Here is a 19612-nt window from a genome sequence, read left to right as displayed (position 1 = left end):
ATTTGATTTTCGCATCCAATTTACAACGGCAATGAAGTTTGATAATCGCGCACAAATGCTTGATTGGGTTAGTGATTTAGCACGTGAGTTAGGTTTCGTTAATGTGATTGCAAAGTATGATAATAGAATGGTAAAAAGGGATATGTGCATATCGGAAATCAGAGAGACAAAAAATATAGGGAGTATCGCCACAAGAAAAGCGAACAAATTAAAGATGACGTTGAAGTGTGGTTGTTCGTTCAAAATGAAGAGCTATCTGTTGAGCAGCGCACAATGGAGTTTAAATGTTGTCAACAATGAACACAAACACGAGATGACTCAAGATTTTCAAGGTCATAAATATGCTGAGAGGCTTCTACCCAAAGAGAAGGAATTGGCCCGTGAACTGACATAAAATATGGAACTCCCGCGGAATATCATGTCGACACTGAAGAAGAGGTGGCCATAGACAGCTACAACCATGAAACATATTTACAATATACGTTGTAGAATGATTATGGCTATTCGTGGCATAAGTTATGGTGCATAAGCAAGGCTTATGCACACCATGCATAAGTACCCCAGATTGCTTAGCGCGCCCCCAGTTTGCTTAATGCGCCCCCATATTGCTTAGTGCACCCTCCAGATTGCTTATCGCGCCCCCAATTTACTTAGCGTGCCCCCAAATTGCTAAGCGCACCCCCACCCCCAACATAAATAACACACAAAACCATTCCACAAGCATAATGGTTTTGGATTACAACCCTCTAAAACTATTCGACAGTAAAAATGATTTTGACATTATAAGTACATCTAATCTGAAACTATTCCACAACAAAAATGGTTTTGGGGGGCGTGCGAGAAAATTTGGGGGTGCGCTAAGTATATGGGGGGCGCTGAGCAATTTGGGTGGTGCGTTAAGCAATTTTCATTAGTTATGCATGGTGCATAAGGAAAAAGCTTATGCACCATAACCACTCCCGCTATTCGTGGTTCAAGAACCGAGATGCAACATCTCATGAAGCGTATGACCGAAGGCAAGTACTTGTATAACCACATAGTTATGCCTGGGACCGAAACGATGAACGGTATTTTTTGGGGCCATCTGGACTCGGTTAAGATCTTTAATATGTTTCCAACCGTGCTTATGATGGATTCGACTTACAAGACAAACAAGTACCGACTCCCATTGTTTTAAATTGTTGGTTCAACTTCAACCGGAAGGACTTACCCCGTAGGATCCGCCCTTTGGTCTCAGGAGAAGGAAGATAACTTTGTATGGGCATTACAAAGCGTCCGCGGGATGTTGCGATGTCAAGACGACATGAAGGTCATTGTCACCGACCGGGACCAAGCTCTTATGAACGCGGTCAACATTGTTTTTCCCAAATGCACTCCTTTACTTTGTCGGTACCACATTCAATCGAATATCAAGGCAAACTTTATAAAAAATAGGCAAAATTGGGCAAAAAAGTGAGAATACACAAAGTATGAAAAAACGTGAGGATTCTTTGGGAAAACATGGTTGATTCCGACACAAAGCATGAATATAATTCTTGCCTGACGACTTTCAAAGAATGTTGTCAACAATGGCCAGAATTCATTGCATATGTGAGGCCACGTTACTAGGTCCGGTCAAAGAAAAGTTTGTGAGGTTGTGGACAGACCACGTAATGCATTTTGGTAATACCATAAAAAATAGGGCCGAGTCATCTCATGCGAGATTGAAAAAAAAAATACTTGATGAACATCTTAGGTGACATCCGTAAAAATCGGGAAAATATGGATAACATGCTTACGAATATATTAATCCAGTGCCAGAAGGAGTTTCAACAAGGCATTATTTTTAGAGATCAAAATTTGACAGGAAATATGTTGTGGTCCCATTTGCAAGGAAATGTTTCAAGAGAGGCAATTAAACACTTAATGAATGAGGTTAATCGGGTAGAGTCGGTTGGTACGGATAAGACGAAGTGCGGATGTCTGCTAAAGTCAACAATGGGGTTGTCGTGCACGTGCTCACTTGCCAAGACCGTCAATGAAGGCAAAGCCATTAGTTTGAATGACATCCACAGTCACTGGAAGAAAATGCCGATTTAACTCTCTTGTCATAAATTGATGCCTTACAGGTATTGCATAAACACCTTTATTTTCTGTTGTTTATGTGGATATTTGTTGTATCACAAATTAAGGTCAACAAAGTGAAATAAATCATGTTATGTCTTTGTTGCTGGTGTAGTTCGCTTCCTACAATGCGAACCAGGGGGTGCTCGCGGTTTATTGACGTACCTGCTGGGAGTTCGATGTATGGAAAGCGAACACACCAGTAAATAGAACAACTGCAATTTTTTTAATAGTCTATTAAATGTTTTATCTAATTAGAAAATGTTCAAGCTTGCTGACCACGACATGAAAGTCCATATAAAAGAAAGGTTGAGACTGTTTGTGTATCCTGAGACAACGACGATGTATCCACCTCCAAGCAAAGTAAAAACTAAAGGTGTGCCAAAAAGTTGGTCAAATAGGCCAAGTTATACTCTGGAGGAGCGGTCTACCAAGTGTTCTCCTTCTTTATTCGAGCATGCAGAGTCTCAGTATAATCTATCTCCATTATCAGAGGTACGACAGAAAAGTTCAAGAAAATGCAGTCAGTCATCACCAAACTCGACACCAGTTCAAAAATTAAAACCTTCACGGCCGAACTTGGGACAATTGCCTCTTTTCATGCACTCGTTTATTGAAAACGTCCAAGATGTTGCACCGGACGGACATTGTGGATTTCATGTTGTTGCTAGGCTAATAGGGGAATTTGAAGATTCCCACATTATGATTCGTCTTGATTTTTCAATTGAACTTGAGAAGAACAAGCAAAGATATATAAAAGTGTTTTGTTCAGAATAAGATACAATCGAATCAATGATGCTATTATTCCGGAAATAGTTGGATCGACACTTGAGAACAAGTGGATGATTATGCTAGACATGAGATTTTTAATAGCACAAAAGTTCAAATATGCAGTTGTCCTACTAGTTGGTAATGGGATCTTTGAAACATGTTCCGTTAGAAGGTGAACCACCACATAGAGAGAAACTAATGTGCCTCGGATGGGTGAACCGCAACCATTTCATGCTACTAACATTGAAGTCGGACGGTCCGATACCTCCAACCAATAAGTTGTGGGTGCTACAACATTTGAAATCCGCTGACAATTGGCCAAGTAGGTATACTCGTCGTATGGAATTATTTTGAAGCAAATCGTGCTAGATGGCCATCAATTTTTCTGTTACAGCCGTAACCTAAAAGGCCTTACTTGCGCAACAAGCCCATGCTATCCAAGGCTATATATATGAAGACCTAAACCTATTTTCTAATCATCTAAGTCGTGTTTTACCAAAGCGTGTGTTTTATGGTTTAGAGTGTTCTTTGTTATTTGTGAGTCTTTCTTGTATCGTTGATGCAAGCTTAGGACGTTGGACTTTGAGTTATAAGTTGTATACTGATTCCGAAGCTTTTAAGCAAGGAGATTAATTTTGTGAACCTACTCTTAAGCTTTTAAGCATATAGCTAGGATCGTGCTTGAAGAGTGTTCTTCGTGTAGGTTTGTTATTGTTAGATAGCAGCATTGTTTGTGTTGTTAGAGGGAGTGAGACGAGGTCTCATACTTAGGAGTTTCTAGGTAGAAGATATCACGAGTAGTAGCTAGGTGATAAATTGTAAACTTGGATGTTTGTTGGTAACTTAGAACTAATACTATTATAATGGATTCCTCTGGATTGGTATCCCTAGAGTAGGTGACGTTGCACCAAACTAGGTTAAGAAACCTCTTGCGTATTTTAATATTATGCAATTTATTATTCTATTAATCTATAGCGTGCTCCGTTCGTGACAACTATTGTAGCATTTGTCTCAGCACTTGTCTACTGCGTTCCAGAATTTCAATTTACATTAGAACTGACATCCTGACCTGCATTGGGTGAGCTCCAAGGTAGTTTCTGGCACCATGGACAAAGAAAGATTGTTGGTGTTTTATGTTGGCCTCATTTTGCTAAAACAAATATTCAAGCAAGATGTTGGATAGAATGCTTCAACATTGGATACAACATTCATGCTTCAACATTGGATTCCACATCCAGTGCGCTCTGTTTTCGCGAATGATATATTTTTGCGTAAGATCTTTGAAAGATTTGATTGAAGATTTAATCCACGCCTTTTAATTTGTGTGCCAACACACAGGTGTTTCCAGAATCTTCAGTAAGCGATTTATGTGTTATTAGTTCCTCAATATTAAGAGATAAAAGATTTAAATTCTAAATATGGAATCCACAATAAATGTTCGTTTGAGATAAGGAGCGTTGTCACGCATAATTATTAATGGATCTCGTGATCAAGTTTTGCTTGCTAATCAGATCTTCAAGTTAAGGAAACAAAACATTTTAATTGAAGATTATTTCTTGAAGGAACCATTAATCATGTTGTGCTATTGAAGCCTAATTGAAGACCTAGCCTGAGCTCGTGAAGGTTATTTAAAGAAGGTTGACACCATTGTTCAACTCACTGAAACCAGATTTGAATCCTACAAAGCGTGAGTTTAGGTTTTAGTATTGTGTCTATTGTGTTCTAAGTCTTGTGTTGATTTTCCACTAGACTAGGAACTGTGTGTCTTTGTGTTGTAATATCTCTGGAGCTTCTAAGCAAGGAGATAGTGTGTGTATACAATTCCAAAGCTTTTAAGTAAGGAATTGGTGTGTGTTTTATGAAGTGTGTCTTCACTTGTTGAAACTAAAAGTGTACGATCACAGAGGCTGTGATCAAGAGGAGTTGAGCGGAGGTTCTCATACCTAGGTGTGACTTAGGTAGAATATAGCACGGGTGGTGATTAGGTGAGAAGTCATAAACGGGGCGTTTATTGAGGGCTTTGAACTAATACTATCATAGTGGATTCACTCCTGGATTGGTATCCCCCAGAGTAGGCTGTTATGCTGAACTGGGTTAACAAATAACTGTGTTATTCTGTTTCGTGCATTTTATATTTCCTTATTGTTCATCTAGTTCAGTGTTGAACACAGTGTTGGATCATCGGATCAAACATACAGTGTTGGAGCATCGTGTTCAACATCGTGTTACTAGTGTGCCAGAATTTCAAAGATGATATGTATCTAGGCCATCTCTTCTACACGACTCTAACTATGTTTTTTTTGGAAATCACGCATGATAGCATTCCTGAAATCTATTGATAGCCAGCAGGTCTTGGAAAGCTGTCCTGAAAGACTTAATTGCATATTTGATCTCTTATGTTTATTTTAGACATAAGGGACCAACTTGAAACTTTTTAAACATAATGGACCAAAATTAAACCTAAAATAAACATAAGGGACTAGATATACAATTAAGCCAAAACAAAATAATATAGAAGGATGTGGCTATATGAAGAGACACTTAAATGATAGATAGAACTTGGACTCTCCATCTGGTTTTTGGAAATCGAACGGGTGATGATAGGAATAAGTGTGAGAATAGCAATAGAAAAATTTGAGGCGCCTAAATCTGGTTAGTTTAGTATTGTATGACGAAGAATAAATTAATTTAACCGATAATTTTATCAAACACTACAAATTCATCTGCCTATAACCTAGCTTTTAAGCTATTTACTAAAAACTTGTCCACTGTTTTTTTTTGTCAAGCTGGATCTTAACTAATTCATTGATTAAAAAAGTTACACTGTCTTTAAATTTATTACAATAGCGGTTCAGGCAGGCGCGTAAAGGCATGTCTTATGTTATGTTGAGTTTGTTAATAAAAGATTTTTGTTGCAACTAAAAAAAATTCAAGGGTATTGTTGGTATTATGAAAAGTCCACACCAAAACTCATGTATTTTCTTTATATATAGTATAGAATAGATAACTTAGTAAGAGATACTTCATCCATTTTAATAGAATAGATAACTTAGTAAGAGATACTTCATCCATTTTAAATTACTTGTCGTTTTAGAAAAAAAATTGTTTCAAATTACTTGCCGTTTTGATAATTTAAGGTTATATTTTGTCTATTATACCCTAATATAAATTCCAAATATTTAGAAGTAGTTTAAAACCGTATATGATTTAAAATATATATTTGGAAAATTAAAGATTTTTTAAAAAATTAATTTTTTTACATAATATATTAAATTTATTAGAAAGATAAAGTGTGTGCAAAAAAAAATATTGGTGAATTAAAATAAGGATATAATAGAAAGATAATGTGCAAAAATACATTTTCTTAATTTTTTATTCAAATATTATTTTATAAAAAAAAAGAAAGGAGTTATTCAATTAAAATATGTGGGACAAGACAACTTCCAAATTTCATTGGTTATTGTTATTCTTTGTTACCGTTAAAACAAATCCTTAATAACATCAGTTCAGTTTTCAAATTTGAAAAAATTCATTCTTGCTCAGTCTCACTCTCTCTCTCTCTCTCTCACACACACACACACACTCTCAATCTCTCTCTCTCTCTCTCTCTCTCTCTCTCTCTCTCTCTCTCTCTCTCTCCCTCTCTCTCTCAACATGAAAAGAAGAGACCGTGAATCGTGATGATGATGAATATTGGGCGGGGTTTAGAGAGCCACCGAACAAACTCAAGCGTGTGGAAGAAGATGAAAACAGACGGATTCCAAATAACGACACCATCGATGGAATTCACGAGATAATGAATAACTTCACTAGAGGTGTTAAACAGATAAAGTTCAAGGTAATATTCAATTTGGGTCATTTTGTTATTGTGTTAGGTTTTGAATTTGATATTTTTTAAATCAAATTAAAAAAACGAGTTTGATTTTAGGTATTAATTTTGATATTGTTAATTGAGTTTGATTTTAGGTTTTAATATTTTGATATTCTTAATTGGGTTTGATTTTAGGTTTTAATGTTGATATTGTTAATTGAGTTTGATTTAGGGTAATTTGATTTGATGTTTTTGTTTTTTAAATCAAAAGTTGTTAATGTATTGATTCATCAAGAGGAAAATGAATCTGTTTCTGAAATGGGTCACTGAATTGGTCGTAAAATTGATATTTTCGAAACATCTTCATCTCAAATCAGACCAATTCCAGACTTAACTGTTGCTGGAGATGTTCGTAAGAGTACAACAAGTGGTCATATGAAGTGTAGGCGTGCTAAGGGGCGTAAGGGTCCAACAATGACGACCAAGGTAATAATTTTCCTTGAAAGATCTTGTTAGATATGTCATTTTCTGTCTGGGTTCATTGTATGATTGATATGCGTTTATAAACTCTCTATAAAGTAGTATGTTGACATGTGTAATCTAGTGCCACTCAATCGGAACAGTTGTTGCCAAAACTGACTTAAGAATATAGGATCCCTATCTTATATGCGCTCTGGTATAGGAAGGGGTTGTAGTAACCGTGAATGAGTTGCAGACTTTGTTTGTTGACATATGGAGCATTCTTTGACAAATTGTGTCACATCCTTGCGCTAAGAGTGCCTTTAACAAACACCAACCCATCCAATACTTCAAACTTTGTGTGCTCATTGGGACTGTTTTGAACTTGTACTAAGAGTGTCTGAAAGTCCTCATCATCCATCATTTGTTCCTTGAATTTGAGTAAGAAATCAAGGTGTGGAACTGTGATAACCATGCACTTAACTCTGGACAGAGTGTTTGTAACCCGATTTTGATCTCCCGGTTTGTAAACAATCACATAGGAATAGTCTAACAACTTAGCCAAGTAAAATTGCTGCTCTGGTGTTTCTATAACCTCTGTCAATAGCTCATGTAAACTCCTTTGGTCTGTGTGAATGGTGAATGACACATAACTCACGAACGTAAGTGGAGGCTTGTAACATTCGAGGGCAGAACTATTTGCTGTAATAACATATATGATGGCCATTTTGAAATCAAAACTACCCCCATCCCTGAACCTGAAGTGTCAGTTTCAAGAATAAATTTTTCAGTAAAATTAGGCAAACCTAGGACCGGAGCCTAAATCATAACCTTGTATTGTCATGATGTTTTTATCGATTTGTGATTGGTACATTTTATGTTTTGTTTTACAGTGTGCTATAAGGATTCGCTTCCCGGATGATCAAACATTAGAGACAACTTTCAACTCAACTGAATCAATACAAACTTTATATGATGTAGTCAAGCTTGTTATTGATCAACCGGACAAACCATTTTATTTGTGTGAGTGTGTGAGTAAAGGAATTAAATAATAATTGAATGCTTATGTTTTTTTTTGAACAATAATTGAATGCTTATTATTGAATTCTTTTTATATATATTGTTTTTACTCCGCTTTTGCATATACCACTATGCCTAAGAAACATATCATAACAAATTTGTTTCAAGATTTTGAGACAGCTGGACTGTGTTCCACATGGGTTGTATACTTTTCTTACCGTGACGCAAAAGATGAGGAAGGAGGTTATCTTTTGCCAATAGCAGAAGAACCTCCAGTTGAGAAAGTAGTGATTGGGGACAACAATGATGAGGTAACATGATATTATCACGATCATTTTGAGTTTCTTTAATGTGAGCATTCATGTTATTTTGTTTTTACTTGCTTATGTGGTCTTCAGCTAAAAAAGGAGGTTTGTAGTCTCTTCAGAACTAAAATAAATGAATAATGGACATTTGTCAAAATTGCGACGTTTTCTCTGGAAGGATGTTTTTATGATAATGCGACAAATGTTTTATTATGAACAATTGCATTTTCTGGACATGCATGTATGTGCACACAAAGGTTTCCTGGGATTCCAATGTTTAACAAATGTTGTTAACAAAGGTTTCCGGACAATATGTTTTGCTTAAATTTACAACATATGTTTTTGCTAGCTGATTACAAATATGTTTAAATTGCCTTGTTTTTACTTAAGTTTACAATATATTTTGTTAATTGATTGGCTTGACATACATTGTTTTGCTTAAATTTGCAAAGTAGTATAAAATGTATTGTGGGTTTGGGTTTGGATGGAAAAACCCGAACCCAATGGTGTGGGTGTGAGTTTTGTTTTGCCACCTGAATAGTCTTTGGGTTTGGGTGGTGATTTCGGGTGTGAGTTTGGGTAATGTAAAATCCGCAACCGTGGGCACCCGTTGACATCTCTGCAAATTTTGCCCTCATTCCTTAGTGGCAATTTGGGCCATAAAATGAGCAGCCCAATTACCATTCCTACCCACATGATCCACTTTACAATTGTGAAAGAGACCTAAGTTTCTCTTAATAACCTTGATGGTTCCTCCCCAATAGGTGTATGATAGATCATCGTCAGAAAAACCATTCACTCTAATTTTGCAATCAGGTTCAAATAACGACATGTGCCAAGCACAGGATACACGATCTTTTTAATTTTTTAACCGGTTTTATGCATTACACTATGTATTAATATATACAACTGAAATATATGAAATATATATAGATATAATTGCATATTAAATTTTATTATTTTCTGGTTTTTTTTGTTAGATAGCCTAGTGACTAGAAATTCCACACTTAAATGGATAAGTGGGATGATTGGGGTTCGAACCCCGACCCCCTGCATATATAATGCAATGTCCTACCAATTGAGCTAAACTCAGTGGACATTTTATGGATTTTTCTATCATGTGCAAATTTACACATGTAAAAAATTTAAAATATCCTTAAAAAAGAAAAGTTTAAAATAGTAAGTTTGTATTGAAACTTTGCGTTTTATATTAAATGAATAAATTTCTAATAAATAATTGTTCTTTTACGATAAAAAAAATTACTACCTTTAGTTACTTTAACATGTACAATATTGCACATGTTAGACAAAAGTTTATTTTATTACACTAGTGAAAATAGTCCTTTTTTTTGCCTGTCTCTCGAGAGGTCGCCTGGTTGAGGATCCACTCTTCAACCTCGAGACCCGTCAGCGAGAAGATAGTCCTTTTTATTAAATAATATTCTTTTCTCAAGTATAATTTGTTTTTTTTTAAAAAAAAAAATTGGTCTCAATCTAAATGTTTACCCCTGAATTTTATATTTAAAATTGAAGTAATAGATCATAAAAAAAAAATTATGAAAAAATTTAATTTTACAAAGCCTGTTATTTTGCTGGGAGTAATAAAATGGTGACAACTATACTTACGATATAAATGAAATTCAAACGAATTTAATCCCCTAGGAACTCGTCTTCTTCAAATGACCTTATTTTGTCTTTGCTCTGATTAGACCGAACATGCAAGTTGAGGCATTCCTTGTTGTGGTTAACAACTTCAAGCACAAAGGGGGAAGATACCTGCAAGAATGTTAGCACTTCACCGCTCAAGTAAGTATTCGATCAAGGGGATTGGCTCATGGCAAGAAAATTATATTTTTTAATAATATATTCAAGTGGTAATCATATGATCAGATGTTCGAGTCTTTGCTCATGGCAAGAAAATTTGGTTGGAAGAAAATATCGGTAATCCAAAGAAAAAGAAAATCATATTTTCTGTTATTAGTTAAATAAGTTTATTTTTTTTTATTTTAGAAATAAAATTAATTAATTTTATATTTTATTTTATGATAAAAATGTGAGGGATATACACCCTCCGTGACAATATACAAACAAAAGTCATATTTTTAGGTTCATTATATATTTAATGTATTATAACATAAATATATTAAATATATCATGAATCTGAAAAATTAATTTTTATTTATATATTATGAAGGAAGAGTATAATATTAAATGGGACCCAAGCTAGAAATCGAGATAGATAGTCTCCGCATGTGGGCGGATAGTAAATGTGAGAACAAAAGAAGATAGAAACAGCAGCCTCTCTCTCCGCAGTCCAAACACAGAGCCGAGCCAAAGCAAAATAGGTACTAACTAACCATAATAATATGTTATAGCAAAACCATATATAATGAATTAATGCGGATTTGGAGTTATTAAGCGGAGTAAGTCGAGACTTACTCTTGAAGTCGACTATCCCTATATATATATATATGGCAGCAAAACCCATTTTACATCATCCTTAGCTGTGATCTTAGTTGATTTTAGATGCATAATTAATTAATTGTCGAGTGATCCTTTAACTTTTAGCTTGTGAACACTAGTCGGGAAATCAATCGGTCTGTGGCTATCTATTTACTTATCAAACTCCATTCTTTGAGCTCAGCATCAACAAGGTACGTATTTAAATCTACCCTCTTGCTCTCGGGTATTTGATGATTATTAAATTAAGCAGTTTTTGCGTTTTGGTTTATTTCTTCATATCTTTGAACTCTTTTGATTGATGACTTTATTAATTTAGTTGGTTTAATATGTAGTACAATTTACGAACCATATTATATGCATATAACTTTGCTTAGCGGATCAAAATTGATTCCCTTTTTATGTTTTCTCTTGTCTCATTAGAGTGGGAGAGTGGTGCCACTGGAGGATTTTTCAGAGTCATTCTGTAGAAACAGACAAGTTTTCGAGCATCTAAAATGGAAAAACAGAAGAGTTTTCGTGGATTTATGGAAAAACAGAAAAGTTTTCGTGTTGTGATGGAGAAGCAGCTCAGCTTCATGGGAAGCGAGAGGAAGAAGAGCAAGGAATCACCCGGGAAACGTGGTGACTTACCCATTCATTTAGCTGCCCGGGCAGGGAACTTGAGTAGAGTGAAAGAGATACTTCAAAACTGCTCTAATTATGAGACCAAGGATTTTTTGGCAAAGCAGAACCTTGAGGGGGAGACCCCTCTTTACGTGGCTTCAGAGAATGGACATGATTTGGTTGTTAGTGAGATACTAAAATACCTGGACTTGCAAACTGCTTCTATTGTTGCCAGAAATGGCTACGACCCGTTCCATGTTGCTGCAAAGCAGGGTCATCTTGGTAAGAAGATACAACACAGGATTATGTTTGGCCCGTCCCAATAATTTAATTTAATTTTTTTTCCTGTTTATTTTTGTCTTTGTAAACAGTTTTATTAGGTCAACGAGTGGAATTCAGTACCCTTAAAAGATTGTGTGCGGGTCTATCTTATTTACTACTCCCTTCTTAGTTAATTAAGGGTCTGTTTGGATGAACTTATTTGGGCTTATCTAGTGACATAAGTTTTGTGAGACTATTTGGCAAAACTTGTAAAAACAGCTTATGACATTTTTCATGAGATTTTTTCAGCTTATTTTTATAAGTTGTCCAAGATATCTTATGAAAACATCTTATAGCATATACAAAAACAATTTAATTTTATCTGATGCTACAAAAATAGCTTATGTAAGCTTATGCATAAGCGCTTATCATACTTGTGCTCTTAGCTGCAAATAAGCTGTTTATCCAAACATGGCCTAAGTTGTAATTGTAAACCAAAATTCATAATGTCCTTTCAATTGTTTTCCATCATTTTGGTTTGGTAAGCAGCAATTCGGATTTGTCAACTTTTATTTGTTTAAGAATGTTGTTGAACAAAAAAAAAAGAACGTTGTAGGTATTGACGTGAGACCTGAGAGTATGCTTCTCCTTATTGTGGCTTCTCAATTTCTCAGTAAATTGAACAGAAAATAGTTGCATTACTGTGGCTTCTCAATTTCTCAGTAAATTGACGCATAGATCTAATCTCACTATTGCACTTTATTATTTTAAAATTGTATATTTGGGTCCAATTTTTTGCTGCTTTATCTTTCAGATCATGTGTTCTTTTAAATTTCAAATATATTACCATGGGTGAGAAGCCCAGGCAAGGAGTACCCAAGATTGTTTTTCACAAATGTACCATGTCTGTTATTCCATGTCTCACTATAGCTCTGACTGAAATAAAAAAGAATCTTGCAGAGGTGCTGAGAGAACTGCTGCACTCTTTCCCCAACTTGGCCATGACTACGGATTTGTCCAATTCAACTGCTTTACACACAGCTGCTACCCAAGGTCACATTGATGTGGTGAATCTCCTTTTGGAATCAGATTCAAACCTTGCAAAAATAGCCAGGAACAATGGTAAGACTGTCCTTCACTCTGCGGCTAGAATGGGGCATTTGGAAGTTGTGAAAGCCTTACTAAGCAAGGATCCAAGCACTGGATTTAGGACTGACAAGAAAGGTCAAACTGCACTACACATGGCTGTGAAAGGGCAAAATGAAGAAATTTTACTGGAATTGGTGAAACCTGATCCGGTAGTTTTAAATCTAGAGGATAATAAAGGAAATACAGCATTGCATATTGCTGCAAAGAAGGGCCGTAATCAGGTGTTTGCTTTTACTTCTATAATTATTATTCATTGCATATAGCTTATTAAGTTATTAGCCTTTATAAACTAATTATTGAGATGTTTTCTATTTCTGTTTAGGGACTAACATGCATCCGTGTCTAGTACTTGTTCTTATTATTCAAAGTTGACAGAAAAAGTATGCACAAAAATAACCAACCATGTAATCATAAAATAGAAGTATAGCTAGAAGCCATATTATGGCTTGTTTGCACACCGGTAGTTTACAATGTAGAAAAGATGGCAGAGTTACGGATAACAAGACACATGCCTAGCTGAAAATGAACGAGAAGTAGAGAATGCAATTCCAAATAAACCACCTCGATATTAGAGTATGTGGTTTCAGTCTTCAGACCATAAACATGAGATAGATTTGGAATATTAGCTTTTGTATCTTTTACAGCTTCCATACTTCTTTCGCTGTAGGCAAACAGGAAGGGGTTTTCAATTGCTGGTTTCATAGAATTAAGGCTTAATTATAGTTTTGGCCCCCCTACTATTTTAAAATCACCCAGTTTTGGTCCCTCTGTCAGATTTCTGTACATAAAAATGGTGATTTGACATATTTCAAATGACGTGGCATACGACCTGATGATGCGGTGAAATTACAAGAAAACTTATTAAAAACTCCAGTTTCACCATTTTTTAAGTACAAAAATCTTATAGAAGGACCAAAATTGAGTGATTTTAAAACAGGGGGACCAATTTCGAGAATGAATTAGAACCTGAAAGTCAGATCCTCTTCTGCAGGTTTAGGCGTGTCTCATGTAAGAAACCCAGATTTTCTTTTGCCATCCAGAATAGCTAGAACAGTTTGGAACCATCACGTGTAGTTGTTTCTATTTAGTCGTGGAGGTTAATTGGAAAAACCGTCATGGTTATTGGAAAAACCATGGAAGTTGTTGAAGCTGTGTTTGTTGCCCGTGCCGCTGGGTGAGCTTACTTGCTAGTTTGGAGTCTCTAATAATGTCTTTGGCTCTGTGTTAGTACTATTGGCAGCGCTTGTGATAGGAATCCGATTTGATACCCCGAGCCCAAATGCTAATTTCTCATATGCCTTGTAAGATTACCCCTCCCCCGATATGTTTCTCTTATGTTATTCCTCTTAGCTCACTCCTTCACTCATCCCACATGCACCCCCTCTCCTAATTGATAATGGGCCAGCCTATTATTAATATTAGTGTGCTTAACAGTTTCATCTTGTCCTCAAGGTAAAAGAAATGCACAGCTCTATGTCCACCGGGGTCCATAGCTTGAAGCATGATGACCGAGCTATGCACAAAAATAAGAACTTTCACTCCAGTTGAATTATCTGTCTTTAGGGGGTATTTTCAGCCAGAAAATAGATTATGTTTTCTTCTCCATTATTGCTGCATGGAAATATAGTCACTTCTCCAGTGCTTGGCGGCATCAACCAATGCTGGTGCAAAATGTCCTTTGGCAGGACTAACTCAAATTTGCATGGTAGAACCTCGGGCCATTTAATTTCACTCCATTCCACTCTAAACAATCTATCCAAACATACCCATAGTATTGATCAACTTTGGGAGCAAACCATTCTTTGGGTGATCACTTCTTGGTTACTCAAATCATAAAAAGGCATTTGGTTGCCTTATTACCAAGGTTGTCAGAACCGGACCGGTCATCGAACCGGCGAGCTTACCGGTTCAAGGTTCAATTGGTCGGACCGGGTTCAATCGGGGTCGAACCGTTTTTAATTAAATATATATTTTAATTAATATATATATAAAAATCTATGAATAATTGCTCAATATTTCATAATTTCACACATTAAAAATATAAAATATCACAAGTCAAAATAAAATAAAATTTATAATTCAAACCAAATGAAAAATAGATGAAAAACAAAAATCTTTCCTATTCCTACGATGTCGTTGTTTTGTTTCATTTTTTTTTAAAAAAAAATAAAATAAAACGACGTCGTTTTGCCCTATTTTTTTAAAAATAAATAAAAAATCTGCAAAACCGCTTGAACCGCCCGGCCGGTTCACCGGTTCGACCCGGTTCGACCTCGGTTCATGCGGTTTTTTGCCGGTCGGTTTCCTATCCGTTTTTTATTCAAAACCGAACCGTTTTCATGACCGGTTTTGATAACCTTGCTTATTACTATCTGGCCACTGAGGCTCCTCAGTTGCAGTAACTTCATTTTCCTTTCTTTAGAACCTCTTTCCTATTATTACTGCAATAGGTCAGGGCCCATTAGTTTAAGAAAATTACCAAATTCCAATTCATACTCCTTTCTCTTCTAAACCCACCCACAAACTGTGTTATCTTCTACAGTAAATTAGCTCTCCATTAAAATTCATTCACTTTCCCCCCTTCTCTCAATCAACAAAAGATGTAATTAAATCTCTCCCATCGCCTCTCCTCATTTGAACCAAACACATCCTCAGGAGGTGGGGGTGGGGTCATGATTATTATTTATTTTTGCAAAGAGATACAAAAAATGCACACAATTTAGGGTGAGGAAGCCAATTGGATTGCTGTTGTTATCTTGGTATCATGATTAGCCTGATGTTGTTTGTGATGCTTCAGTTGTACTCAATTTTTAGCTACGAACAAAAAGTACTTGCCTAAGGAAGTATGTGTATACCAAGAGTAGAAAGCATCTCAACTGTAAATTGTGCTGTTTAAAAATAGAATTTAGTAGCGATGATGTTTGATTAGTTTGACCTATTAGTAGTGGCACAAGTTTACACCAAGCATGGCATAATGAACGCAGAGACAAGGATAATGCCTATACAGAACATTGAGACACAACACGTATATATTGTAGGAAATTGAATAATTATTGTAACATTTATGAATGTGTAAAAAATTGTAACATTTACGAAATAGCATTATAATTCATTGTATCTTAGGAAATTGTGTTTGCATAGTTACTCTTGTAAATTGTTTTCATATTTTTTTGCAGGGTTAGATATGTTTAGTCCCTAATAAATTCCGTTCGTTCAAATTTAGTCCCTATTAAATTTTAATGGTAATTTTAGTCCCTATTCTTACAAACTGCAATATTATGGAGTACTAAACTCTTCTCTCCTCCAAGAACCCTTCACACTCTTCTCTGATACCAACTTACAAGTAAAAAAAATAAAATAAGACAAACTTTTTAAAAATATCCATTTTTTGTAAAAAGTTTTCAAAATAGGGAGTTACTATTCTATTCACAATGTTTACAATATTCAATAATGATCTCTATCCTTGTATTTTCCTGTTTATACAAATAGCCCTATAACAACCATAACTAAATAACTTCTATAACAACTCATAACTACTTTACCTACTCTTATTAGCCATTACTCTATATCCTAACAGTCTAAGTTCCTCAGATGCTCCTACTTGTTTTGTTCATGTAGCTTGCTCTTTCAGTCTAATTTTCTTTCCTATGGCATTGATCGGTTAAGAGTAAAAAAAGGTCCCTGATTCTTTGGTTTCTCCAGGTAGCCATCAATTCCTATGAAAAACTTCATGGAATAAAGTACCTTGACCGGTATTCTGTTGTTCAAATGAATTATGATCATCTGATAACCCAAGTTTAAAATGGCGATTCTTCGTATGAATGGGAAAAAGTTGATTATTAGTTAGTATCCTTACTATTGCAATCTATTGACACATCACTTTTTGTTCCTTTTATTAGCCAGGCCCGTTTCTCTGTTATTAGCTCTGTACAGTCTGATTAGTTTTGGTTCTTCAGTACCAAATCTGGTATCCGAATTCATGAGTGGATCTGCCAGATCAATAGGAAACTACCAGTTCAATAATGAATAATCTGATTTATTTGATATTGTTTCTCCTAGGGGTGATCGCGGTGCGGTTTGGTTCGGTTTTGAGCATAAAAGTCATCCTAACCGCGAGATAAAAATGCATGCGGTTCGGTTTGGTTCGGTTGATTTTTAAAAAGTCATCCAAACCAAACCAAACCAATGCGGTTTGGATCGGTTCGGTTGGTGCGGTTTAAAACATAACGATTGTACCAAACAATTTTAAGCATAAAAAAAAATAAAAAATTGAAGTTCCAAAATAACATTGTAGTACCAACAAAAATTATTTATCCAAAATAACATTATAGTAACTTACAATTTTAAATATATAAAAAAATTGAATTTTCAAAATAACATCACGGTACCGATAAAATTTGTTTATTTAAAATAACATTACAACACCAAAATAAAATTTCAGTACAAAAAATAAAAACAACTTGAAGTTCGATTAATTTGGTCGACTGACTTGGTAATTGGGCATGTATATTGGAATATAAATATATTTTCTTTTACGATATTGGAATATAAATATATAATAGTAACTTAATGCGGTTTTTGCGGTTAACCGCGGTTTTTGCGGTTTTTGCGGTTTGCGGTTTTGCGGTTTGCGGTTCAGTAAGAAAGCCATCCAAATACATCCAAACCAAATGCGGTTTTTGCGGTTTTCGGTTTGGTTTGGTTCGATTTGCGGTTTTACTTTTGGATTGGTTCGGATACGATCACCCCTAGTTTCTCCTTTGCTCACTTGTTAATTCATTATTTATTGTTGGCCACATTCTTTTGATGGTACACATGTTTAAATGATAGTTGACTGTTAACACGAAAAGTACTTTTGCTACAGTAAATGAAGAATCCCCACCAATCAGCCTGAAGAACAACAGCCCATACTGAACTCCTTGCTTTTCATCACCTTGATTTCTTTGTCCTTTTTTATTTTATTTATGTATTTAGATTGATAAAGTTGATACCAGGAGATAAATTTTGCTTTCAATATCTACTCTAAAGTGGTCATTATTAACTACAGAATGTCCGCTGCTTGTTATCAACGGAGGGTATTAATATCAATGCTACTAACAAGGCGGGAGAGACTCCTCTTGACATTGCAGAAAAATTTGGAAGCCCAGATCTTGTCTCCTTAATGAGGGATGCTGGGGCTGTTAATTCCAGTGACCAAGGGAAACCTCCAAACGCAGCAAAGCAACTTAAGCAGACTGTCAGTGATATAAAGCATGATGTGCAATCCCAACTCCAACAGACTCGCCAGACGGGCATGAGAGTCCAGAAAATCGCTAAGAAGCTGAAAAAACTCCACATAAGTGGCCTGAACAATGCGATAAACTCTGCTACTGTTGTTGCCGTTCTCATTGCCACAGTTGCTTTTGCAGCCATCTTCACTGTCCCCGGTCAATACGTCGAAGAGAAAGTACAGGGCTTTTCACTTGGACAAGCAAATATAGCAAACAATGCAGCATTCCTGATATTTTTTGTGTTTGATAGCCTGGCATTATTCATCTCTTTGGCTGTCGTGGTGGTTCAAACTTCAGTTGTTGTGATTGAGCAAAAGGCAAAGAAACAGCTTGTTTTTGTCATTAACAAGCTCATGTGGCTGGCTTGCCTTTTCATTTCCATTGCCTTCATTTCTCTCACTTACGTGGTAGTGGGATCACACTCAAGATGGCTTGCTATATATGCTACAGTGATTGGAAGCTTGATAATGCTCTCTACAATTGGTTCTATGTGCTATTGTGTCATTCTGCATAGGATAGACGAGACAAAATTGAGGGCTGAGAGCCGTTCTTTCTCCATGTCGCATGCATCAGATCAGGAGATTTTAAACGGTGAATACAAGAGGATGTATGCACTTTAGGATTCTATATGCTATTGTGTCATATATGGGTCGTTGCTACCAGGCGGCAACATATTATGTAAAGACAAGCTACGATCTACGCTAGACTACAGAAACGGTGGACAGTCCAATGTAGTATTATGATTGCCGAATCCACAAACAGGTAAAAGGGATCATGTGTTGTCAAATATAGTATGATGTTAGTGATTAGTAGGATAAGACTTGATTGATTGTTGTTGTATGTAAAATGTGTATTATCCTTATGTATACATTGAAATAAAAAAAAAATATCTTAAGAAGTACGGACCCTTTGTACGCTGAAACCAACAGGTGCTGAGCCCGTACAACTCAGTATCGTGTATGGTAGGCAAAATATTACGGTTGAGAATCAAAGTGCGCAGCAAGGAATTCATTGAGAATGTAGTTAGCAGGTCGCTTTAAGCCAGCAAACTCTTTGAGAGAGGAAATTTTTATTCCAAGGAAGTAGGCGTAAGATAACTAATGAATGCGTGGTGAATAAGGTACGTGTAAGTGACCATTTGAATCCAAGGTACTGATGCTGTCAAATTGCTGTTTTTGGGACCGCGGGTTTGTGTTTCAAGCGGCACGAACATATGATTAAGAGTGTGTGAATCAGCTTGGAAATGCTGGATGTCTCAGGTAAGTCCAAAGCATATGGTTTTTTTATTTTGTTTCTTAATCTAGATTACTTAGACACGTGAGTTAGAATGAATTTTGTGAATGTTTGTTATGAATGAGTAATTACCTATACCTCTGAACTCATTTTTGTGTTGGAAT

The 19612-nt window shown here is 35.8% G+C and overlaps 1 protein-coding gene and 1 long non-coding RNA gene across 3 annotated transcripts; both read left to right on the top strand.

The window, feature by feature from the left end:
• The first annotated feature begins 6470 nt into the window (after positions 1–6470).
• Positions 6471–8201, top strand: LOC123889506. The gene is made up of 3 exons (XR_006802593.1): positions 6471–6712; positions 7063–7171; positions 8038–8201. It is a non-coding gene; the product is annotated as an uncharacterized LOC123889506 (long non-coding RNA).
• A 2486-nt stretch (positions 8202–10687) lies between these two features.
• On the top strand, positions 10688–19116 carry LOC123889505 (ankyrin repeat-containing protein At5g02620-like). Of its 2 annotated transcripts, XM_045938856.1 has the most exons (5): positions 10707–10814; positions 11038–11123; positions 11353–11817; positions 12757–13166; positions 17993–19116. In XM_045938856.1, exons 3-5 carry the CDS (start codon positions 11427–11429, stop codon positions 18833–18835), a joined length of 1644 nt encoding a protein of 547 aa, XP_045794812.1. In that variant the 5' UTR covers positions 10707–10814; positions 11038–11123; positions 11353–11426; the 3' UTR covers positions 18836–19116. The 2 variants fall into 2 exon arrangements, with proteins under 2 accessions (XP_045794811.1, XP_045794812.1); XM_045938855.1 differs by having other exon boundaries at positions 10688–11123.
• Positions 19117–19612: the final 496 nt, after the last annotated feature.

Source organism: Trifolium pratense, linkage group LG6, assembly GCF_020283565.1.
Source record: "Trifolium pratense cultivar HEN17-A07 linkage group LG6, ARS_RC_1.1, whole genome shotgun sequence".
NCBI lineage: Eukaryota > Viridiplantae > Streptophyta > Magnoliopsida > Fabales > Fabaceae > Trifolium > Trifolium pratense.
The sequence above is the reverse complement of the archived record's forward strand: the minus strand, read 5'-3'. Positions and strand labels throughout refer to the sequence as shown.